The 9,796-nt window shown below is 53.3% G+C and overlaps 1 protein-coding gene across 1 annotated transcript in view; it reads right to left on the bottom strand.

The window, feature by feature from the left end:
• Nucleotides 1-9,796, bottom strand: part of ADCY7 (adenylate cyclase 7) — a 48,644-nt gene that overhangs the window by 28,394 nt on the left and 10,454 nt on the right. Inside the window, exons 2-3 of the mRNA XM_006154796.3 lie at nt 2,007-2,443; nt 159-359 (exon numbers count right to left, since the gene is read on the bottom strand). Of these exons, the coding sequence (XP_006154858.1) occupies nt 159-359; nt 2,007-2,177 (372 nt within the window). The 5' untranslated portion in view covers nt 2,178-2,443. The remainder of the gene's footprint in view (nt 1-158; nt 360-2,006; nt 2,444-9,796) is intronic.

Raw genomic sequence — 9,796 nt, 5'->3', positions numbered from 1 at the left:
GAGCCCCATCAGAGCTGAGACAAGATCTGCCCAGGTCCCGCAGGCCAACGCAGGCCCACCCTCCAGAAGGCACTTGATGCCCACTGAGGACAGGGGCTGTCGAGTGCACAGCTGGCTGGTGGCATCCAGCCCCCAGGGGTGCCAGGGCCGCCCGTTACCTGCTCCAACGCACAGGCCTCCTTCCCCCCAGAGTCGAACACCAGCACGCAGCCCAGTGCCATGAGGCAGGCCCAGGTGAGCAGCGCCGAGGCCCTGAGCCACCGCCGGACGAGGCACCCGGCATACACCAGCACGTAGAGGGCCACAAACACCACCAGTGTCAGGAACGCCGTGACCAGGACAGCCTGGTTGGGGTGCTCCTGTGTGGAGTGAACAGACGCAGAGATGCTGTGCCTTTCCCCAGTATGCACCACCACCTCCAGGAAGCCCGCCTTGCCCTCCCCAGCCCACTTCAGGCAGCCTCCATGTGGGCGATGCCAGCTCCCTCTGCCACCTGGTGCTCCTACCTCCAGGGGCTCCCACAGTCGGGCTTCCTTCTCACATGCTGTAGTCCTCTAGGGCCACCTTAGCCACCCCCTCCTCAGTCACATAGGATATAGCCCCACCGTGTGAGGCAGAACCAGCCTCTGTCTCCTCTAGGCTCCGCGGTGCTCTGTGCACCTGAGCAAGGCAATTCCCAGGCAAAACTCTGGAAAGCTTCCTGGAGGAGGGGACTTTGTTTCTGACTTAAAGAACAAAGAGAGGTTTGTGGGGGGAGATGAGGAGAGGTACCCATGGTGGGGGGTTGGTAAGGAGCTGAGCACAGGTGTGATGGGAGGGGCTAGGTGAGAATGCTTGTCTGGGGGCTGGCACATAGTAGGTACTCAATAACTACCTGCTGAGTGACAGCTCACATGGCTGTGGGTTACATTCATACAGATCCAGGCAGTGCTAGGAGCGCCCACAGGCCCTAGGCACTTCACACACTCCACCCTGTTAACGCCGCAATCTCTGATGCTTTCTTCTAGAATTCTCTAACTGAATTTATATTAATTGTAAAGAAAATGGAAAATGCAGTTCTTCCAGTGCTCAGTGGCCATACGTGGCTACTGGCTACAGCAGGGGAGGTGCCCAGGTCAGAGATGGTGCGGGTGGTGTCTGCCTGGACAGCTGCATTAAGAAGGATTCTGGGGACCAGCAGATACATCATGGTTACGTCGCTGGACTCCCACGTAGTCGACAGCAGTCCGAGTCCCGGACCCGGCGACTTAAAACTCACACCAGGAGCGTGTGTGTGCGTGCCCAAGATCCAGAGAGGGGAATGAGGAGAAGGGATTGCGGCGTGACTATCCCCCCTGGGGGGTGATATCCTGCTTTCTGTCTCTCTGTCTCTGTCTCTCCAGTGAGCACACAGGCCCTATAGCAAAAATCTCTCTGAAAATAAAGAAGGATTAATGAGGAGCCAACAGGTGGCATGGTGGTTAAGGGGCTGGACTCCCACATGGCTGACCACAGTTCAAATCCTGGACCTGGTGACTTGGTTTGTCACTTTCCTTTTTCTCTCTCTGGTGAGGGTACATACTCTATAGCAAATGAAATAATAATTTTAAAATTAAATAAATAATTCTTTAAAAAAAAAAAAAAAGATTCTGAGATTACAGCCAGTAACAGTGAGGAGCACAGGATAGATTAATGCTGTCTGCTGTGGTACAGGACGTGATGGATTGATGATGTCTGCGATGGCACAGGACGTGAGGGACATGATACACAAGCCAGCCCTGACTCAGGTCTCCACTGTAGAAAATAATGAGGGCAGTTTATTTGGCCAAATCAATGTAAAAGCCATCCAGACGTCGAAAATAAGTTAAAAAGAACTATCTGTCTTATACCAGCCTAAATGTGCCCCATAGCATGTCACAGAGGAGGAAACGGGAAGATGAGGATATGCCCAAGGTCTGAGTGTCTGAGTGTCAGGGCTGAGGTCTGCAGTCTGGAGAACCCCCCATCCAGAGGCCACTCTTGCTCACCTCCTGGCTGAAGGCAATGGCGATGAGGGTGACGCAAGCGGTGATAGCCACCAACAGGAGTGTGAGCAGCAGCGGCCCATGCTGGCTGGTGAGGCGGTACTTCTCGTAGAGCGCATCTTGGTCGGGGCCCTCCTCACCCTCATTGAGGAAGTAGCGCCCCTTGGCTGGCATCCTCCAGCCTTGGCGTGTTCACCCAGCAGGCCACGTGGGAGACCCCACAACTTGAGGAACATCAGTGTGCTGGCGCCTCCCCCAAGGGTCTAGGCATCTGGCTTCTCCGAGGCTGGTGAGAAGGGTTGGATGGAGGCCCTCTGGGCCTGCAGCTCCATGGGCCACTCGAACCTCCCCCACTGCAAATGCCAAGCTTCACTCACTGTACTGCCAGCATCTTCCTGTGCATCCAGGCTGGGGTGACCGGGCACGTGAGGGTCTAAGCTCTGCAGAGACAAAGCAGACCTGGGATGTGACTTCCATGGGCTGAGAAACCAGAGAGCAGGGTCCAGGTCTCACAGGACCTACATCTGATTTCTCAGATTAACCGTAAAGTAAAAAGCTTGGCCCAGCCCCAAGTCCTACAGCTGTTTGCTAGATTTGCACTATCTCGTATGATAGCCACTAGTCACATGTGACCATTTAAAGTAAACTTAGGGCCAGACAGTAGCACGGTGGTAACACAACTGGACCTATATAGGACAGTCCTGGGTGCACAGCCTGGAGTCTCCCTGTGCACAACCATGGTCCTGTCTGACTGAAGCTGGGGGTGAACTGCAGTGCGAAGCCCTGTTGGGGGCTTTCTCACTCACCTTTGGAAGAAATGAACTGATTTTTAAGTAAATTTAAATCACAAATAAAATTTAAAATTCAGCCCCTCAGTCGCACATATAACTTTTTAAGTGCTCTACTGCAACATGCAGCTGGTAGCTACTGTCCAGGACAGCATAGACACATAGCACTTCTATGACTGTAAGAACTTCTACAGGATAGCAATGCTCTGGAAGCTGAACTGTTTTGCTTTCACATGTAGGTCTCTGAGCCATTTGAATTCATTTCCTGTATGGTGTGAGGTAGGGATCAAGGTACAACTCTTTTTCTGAGTGGATATTTAATTATCCTGGCAGTATTTAATAAGTCAGTCATCCTTTTTTCATTGAGCTTCAGTGAGGTCACCTTTTTCATCAGTTGGGTGACCATGTATGTGAGGTCTGTTTCCAGGCTCTGTTCTGTGCCCAGGGTACTTACATGGCAAATGCCACACTGACTTCATTACTGAGGCTTCCCAGTGAGTCTTGTGCCTCTAGACTCAGAAGGTTCCAAACTGTGATCCTAGGAGCTGTGGGATTTGGAGACATGCCTCAGGGCCCAGATGAGATGAGGAGGCCCAAGGGCACAGGCCCAGGCCTCCATGCCTGTTTGACCAGGGTATCCTCTTGTGTTAAGCTTGAACATAAAACTACATTTTCTTAAAAAGGCCCACTGACACAAATTTCAGAGGTTTACAAGTCCCACTGCACAGAAAAGAAAGTAGAACCTCCAAGAGGGACCCTTTGTAACAATGTTGAAGCAGACCCAGGCTCATGATGCTCAACCTAGATGGGCCCTCCTAGTACCATTTATTCATTTGCTCATTCATTTATTTCCAAAAAGCTTATCAAAACTAGCAGATGGCATGGTGGTTAAGGTGCTAGATCCCACATGGCTAACTGCACAGTTTGAGTCCCAGACCCAACAGCCTGAAAATAATAATAATAATAATAATAATAATTGTGGGCACATGTGCCCAAAATCCCAAGAGGAGTATAGAAGAGAAGGAATGGCGATGTGGTCATCCCCCTGGGGGTACTTTCTCACTTTCTCTCTCTCTTTCTCTTTTCCATGAGTGCATGTGCCCTATAACAAAAAAAATAAATTAATTAAATAAAATTATTTTTTAAAGAAAGAAAAGGCTTGCCAATCATGACTATGGCCTGTGTCAGCTCAACTGCACCGCCTATGTGCTAGGCTGTCTCTCTTCCAGTCCCCAAAGAGAAAAAGTTACCCAAAAATATGCAATCCCTAGATACAGCAATTGGAAATTAGAGATGATTGTGATAGTCCCAGGAGGAACTGTGTGTTAAGGGAGCAGCCCTGGAACAGGGAGCCAGGCCCTTAACATCCTCCAGGCCTTCTTCAGGTTGGAACCAGGATGGTGCAGATGTCAGAGGGCAAGGAAGCTGTGAGACTCAGCAGCTCATGCCTGGTCACCTGCAGAAGCTTGGAAGCAGTGGTGGGCCAGAGGAGGGAAGGTGGGGAGGTAAACCAGAAGGCCCCAAGAGCAAAATGGCAGAATACCTGAGTCTTAGGAAGCCTCCAGTTGGCACTTGCTGCTGAGGCCCCTGGGACAACCTTGGATCTAGGACCACTTCAGGCTCCATGGCCTTCCAAGAGCACCTATTCCTTTACCACGAACCCCAGGAACGAAATGGAAAAGCCACCTATAGAAGGAGGGGCCATTTACCAGGAGTCTTGCTTCCTTCTGTGCCCAGCAAGTGTCCACAGGCCTTGATAAGTCTTACCAGGAGTAGCCCTGTGGGGATTGGTTCCCCAAAGTACATGTATTTCTACATGAAATATTGACCACTCTTTTTTCTTTAAGAATTATTTTATTTAACTTTACTTATATATTTATTTTAATTTGACCAGAGAAGGAGAAAGAGAGAGAGAGAGAGCAAGTCGCAAGGTCCGGGATTTGAACCACAGTTGGCCGTGTGGGAGTCCAGTGCCCTTAACCACCGTGCCACCTCCTGGCCCCTGATCTTTCTTTTTAATTTGCCAGAAGGCACATGTGCGGGAACCAGCAGTTAGCATAATGGCTATGTCGCTGGACTCCCACGTAGTTGACCACAGTTCGCGTCCCGGACCTGGTAGCTTAAATCTCACGCCGGGCGCGTGTGCGTGTGTGTCCAAGATCCTGAGAGGAGAATGGAGGAGAAGGGACTGTGGCGTGACCATTCCCCCTGGGGGGGTGATTTCTCGCTTTCTGTCTCTATGTCTCTGTCTGTCTGGCGCACACATGCGCCCTATAGTGAAAATCTCTCCAAAAAAAAAAAAAAAAAAAAAGGCACATGTGCTTGGCAGAGACAGGGAGAGGAGGAGAAAGCATTTCCCATGGAGATGGTCACATTGCAATCTCTTCTTTTCCATCTCTCCTTCCTCTAGGATTTTGGGCATGCATGCACGTGTGCCTGGGATATTACACAAGCCACTGGGTCCGAGACTTGAACCACACATTTGGCTAGGTGGAATCCAGCCATCCTAACCACCATGCCACCAGCTAGCCTGATTTTTTTTGGGGGGTGGGAGCAGAGGTGTTTGCCTTAGGGCTCATGTGTGCTTACCAGAGAGAGAGACAGAGACAGTGAGAGGAAAAGTGAGAAATTACTCCCTAGGAGGGATGGCCATGCTGCAATCCCTTCTCCTCAGTTCTCCTACCAGGATCCTGGGCATGCCCATACACCTGGCGTAATTGGGTCTGGCTGTGATCAACCAAAATACTAATTTTTAAATGTTGGCAGCTAATTTTTAAATCTTAAGTGGTGCAGCCACCTCTAAACCTAAACGAGCCAGTCTTTATTCCACAAGAGGCATGACTTGAACACTGTGTCTGCCCAGGCCTGTGTGGGGCTTACAAAACAAGATAATGTGCCTGCCTACCCAAGCAGCCCCCAATCCAGGGCACCCCTAAAATAACTCCCTGCAGGAGTAACAGCAGCAGGCCCTGCACTTTCATCTTCATCGCCTGCTGAAGGACCACGTGCTAGGACCATTTTGCAGATTCCAAACCAAGCCCAGGGAGGCAGAGTGGCTGCCTACAATCGACAGCTGCAGCTGGTTGGTAGAAGGACAGGGACTCAACCCCCAGTCTGCCAGTTCCCAACCAGGACTACAGGGCCCAGACTACCCCAATGACATCTGGGGGGCTGAGCCAGATGTCACAGGCACACACCCAGCCTGCCCCTCAGCTGGTGTCAATACCAGCACACCAGATCGCCAGACCCACAAACCCTCGGAGTTGTCTGAGTCCTAGACAACTCCCCGTGGCTGCTCTGTCCTCTGGGTGACGTTCCCAGACCAGGGCTGAGGGCAGCCAGGACACACCTGTACAAAACAAGAGTGCACCCACACACACATATACACACCACCTTTTCTCCCTCTGAAGCTGACCTGCCCTTGCAGGAACACTGAGCCAGGGCAAGCTGGGCATGGAGTGAGAAGAACCAGTTGAAAGGTTCCGAAGGGCCGTGGGAACCCGGCCTGGTAAACACTCCTCTCAGGGAACTAATTAGGCCACTTCCTGGGCAATGGCAGTGGGGAGAGGAGTGCACAATGGCAGCCCTGGGCTTAAGGATTTGGGCCCACCCAGGGACCTTGCAGCTCCTGGAACAAGCCAGGCCATGGAGGCAGGGCTGGGGCAGGAGGAATGACTCAATGATCTCCTGGAGAGATGGCCCAGTGCCACCACCAGCAGGCCCTCCCCAGACCAGCTCCTCCCTGGGAGATACCCCCAGCACCCTGCCAGGGAAGGTTGCAAGGCCCCTCGGCATAGTCACAGTTCCTCTGCTAGTCACTGCCTCAGCCGGCAAGTAGCAGGGCCTTGCTGAGGCCATACAGGAAGGAAGAACCTTTGGCCATGTCACTAACAATGGGCCCTGCACTTTGGCTTACGTGCCTCAGAGACCAGGAGCTCACCCCCTCTTAGAGCAGTCTCCTTCATCACTGAGCACTTCTGGTTGTAAGACCTACCTCAGGTTGGAGCCGGCAGGTGGTGTGGTGGTGAAGGGTGTTGGACTCCCACATGGCTAACTGTGGTTCAAGTCCTGGACCTGGAGGCTTGCTTTCTCACTTTCTCTCACTCTCTCTCTTTCACTCTTACTCTCACTTTTGCTCTGTCCCTCTCTCATCAAATTAAAACAAATAAATAAGTAAAGAAAAATAAATAAAAGTTAAATACTTCTTTGGGGAAAAAAAAAAAAAAAGACCTATCTCAGGTCAAGCCAAGTCCTGCCTCCCAGTCAATCCCCCACTCCACCCCACAGGTCCTGACCCAACCACAATGTCATCATGCCCCGGGCAGAGAAATGAACACAGGCAAGTTGAGTCCCCTTTACCTAAAGGGATTGTAGTCTCTGGTCTCTCACTGTCATTCACACCTCATAGCCACCCTGGCGACAGAGCAGGGTGAGTGGCCCCTTTATAGAGGAGGTCACTCCGTGGTCCAGCTGAGAGGATCTTTTCTGTGGCTGTGAGCAGCGTCTCCTCCCCTGCTCTCCATCCCATGGATCATGGGCCACACAAGCCCAGTCTGGCTAGTCAGCACCATCTCTCCCAAGCCCCAGCAACCCAAACCATCCTAGTGAGAATCCTCTCTGGGCCTTTAACTAACTCAGGGAAAGGGGTACCCTCTTTGGTCAGTGGCCTGGAGCTTCCTGGACACTTGAGCCATCACAGGGTGAGAGCCCACCAGTAATCAGGCCAACACAGAAAACTGGGGAGAAGCAGAGGCCTCCAACACCCCCGTCCTGGGTCACTTAAGCACCCTCCAGACCTTTCCAGCTTATGCCAGTTCGATTTTCTGTCACTGGCAACCCTGAGTCCTGAAGTCCATGTCGGGCTTCCTGCCCAAAGGACTCACGACCCCTCAAAGGGCCCAGAGTCAGAGGGAAGGGTCCTACTTAGCACTGAGGTGAGGAGGGGTCCCTGCAAATACAGTCAGTTCTGGTTGAGGCCTCCTTTGGAAGGGAGCAGGCCAGAGAGAGGATGGCCTCCTATATCTGTCACTATATCCCAGGCTCCACAGCCCAGGCCTGGCCAGGCAGGGACTCTGCATCCTCTCCTGTGGTCTCTAGAGACTCCTCCTTTGGGGGAAGAATGAACAGAGCCCAGAGGCACGCACAGAGAAAAATGGACACCAGAGGAGTGAGCTTCACTCCCCCACAGGATCTTGGTAGGCTCTGAGCTAGCTCTCTGCAGTCCTGGACCCATGACATGGCCATCAACAAAATCTGTTGAAGGCCAGCCTCATAGCCTAGCAGTCAAGGGAACCAGATCCCACGTGGCCAACCACAGTTCAAACCCCAGCTATGGCAGCTTGAGAAGCACTCTGGCACGTGTGCGTGTGTGCCCCAAATCCCAACGGGAGGAAGAAATGGAGAAGCAGGGAATTGAAGCACAACCACAGCCCATGGGGGGTGCTGTCTTCTCTCCCTCTTTGCCTCTCTGGCCAGGGCATGCACCCTCTGCACATCTGCCCAGTGGTGTGGCCACTGCTGCCATTGTGCAGATGTGGGAACTGAGGCACGGCGAGGCTCGGTCACGCACCCAGTCACACAGCTGGTCAAAGAGCTGGGGAGCCAGCCTAGGGTGCAGCCGTGGTGCAGCAGGAGCCAGGTGGGAAAGTTCCAGGCCCACATCCCAGCATGGCCCAGGGTACGCTGGGCACGTGCTCAAGTTCTCAGGTGCCAGGTCAGCTGAGACTGGACCAGCTATGACATGAGGACCCTGTTGGGGGTGCTTCTGTGTGTGTGTGTGTGTGTTTCTTTCTCATGGAAGAAATAAATAGTTTAAAACTTTTAAAAAAGAAAAAGAAAGAAAGCAATCATCGGGACCCATCCCTTAGCCTAGTCATCCCCCTCAGGGTCCCGATACCCAGAAAGCTGACATCTCAAACTTCCAAACCCCTCTTATCCGGTCAGCCCCAACCAGGCTCAGGCAGAGTTATGGCCGGTCAGGGGCTAAGTGGACCCCCTAAAGGTATTTCCCTTGGCCTTGCAGGTGGGAGGTCAGGCTGGCATAATCTAGGAGGGCCTCCTCCTCCAGAAGCCCTCTGAGCTGCCCTCTCCTCCCTTCCCTACAACTGAGGCAGGACTCTATCTCCTGGCCAGACACTGACCGGGGTCCAGCTACCCCACAGAGAAGCCCCAGGAAGAAGGAGGCCGGCACTCCAAGTTATGGCTTTAGGACTGGCCGCATGGTGCACAGGAAATCCATCCCCAGCCGAACTGGCCGATCCAGCAGTGCCCCAGTCAGACCGCAGCTCTTTGGGGAGCATGCTCTCAACCATCCCTGGCTTTCAGATGCAGGCGGGGCACCCACTTCCTCACCAAGCACTCTAGCAGGAACCCCAGTCTGGCTTCCTCTGGCCCAGCCGTGGCAGGCCCCAGAGCTACACAGAGCTCAGGGCTCTGGGAGCCTCAGAAAGGGGAAGTGGGGGCCCTGGGGTGTGAGGGGGCAGGCAGGCCTGTAGAGAGAACAGCGGCTCCACACAGGCTCCCAAGCTCACACCCACCCCCCGCCTGAGACATCACACTGCCACCAAACACCCACAGGCACCGTCGTACTCCTGGTGTGGGCTGGGTCCTAGGTAGGCAGAGGTTCCATCAGACCCTGGACTGTCACTAATGCCAATTCCCTTGGGAGACCTTGGGCTCCCATATGTGCGGTCAGCAACTATGGGGCCCCAGGAAATCTGATGAGACAAGGGATTCTGGTCTTGCTGGCATCAGAGCTTTGCAGCCCCGTCCCCACACCTCCCTGTCCTCAGAGCCCTGTGGTTCTCAGGCCTCTTCACACCTCTGCCCACCTAGGTGTCACGTCCTGCCCTCTCTGTCACTCACTGGGACTACCCAGACTGGTGTTCCACGCTCCCTGCATGTGCCCCAGCACACTGTCCCAGTAGGATCTGTGTGTCTGCCTGGTCCCGCAGCCGGGCCTGGCACATGCTCATGAAACGGATGCATGAGAGTCAGCCAGCAGGA

The sequence above is a fragment of the Tupaia chinensis genome, unplaced genomic scaffold (genome assembly GCF_000334495.1).
Source record: "Tupaia chinensis unplaced genomic scaffold, TupChi_1.0 Scaffold000422_1, whole genome shotgun sequence".
Taxonomy (NCBI): Eukaryota; Metazoa; Chordata; class Mammalia; order Scandentia; family Tupaiidae; genus Tupaia; species Tupaia belangeri.
The sequence above is the reverse complement of the archived record's forward strand: the minus strand, read 5'-3'. Positions and strand labels throughout refer to the sequence as shown.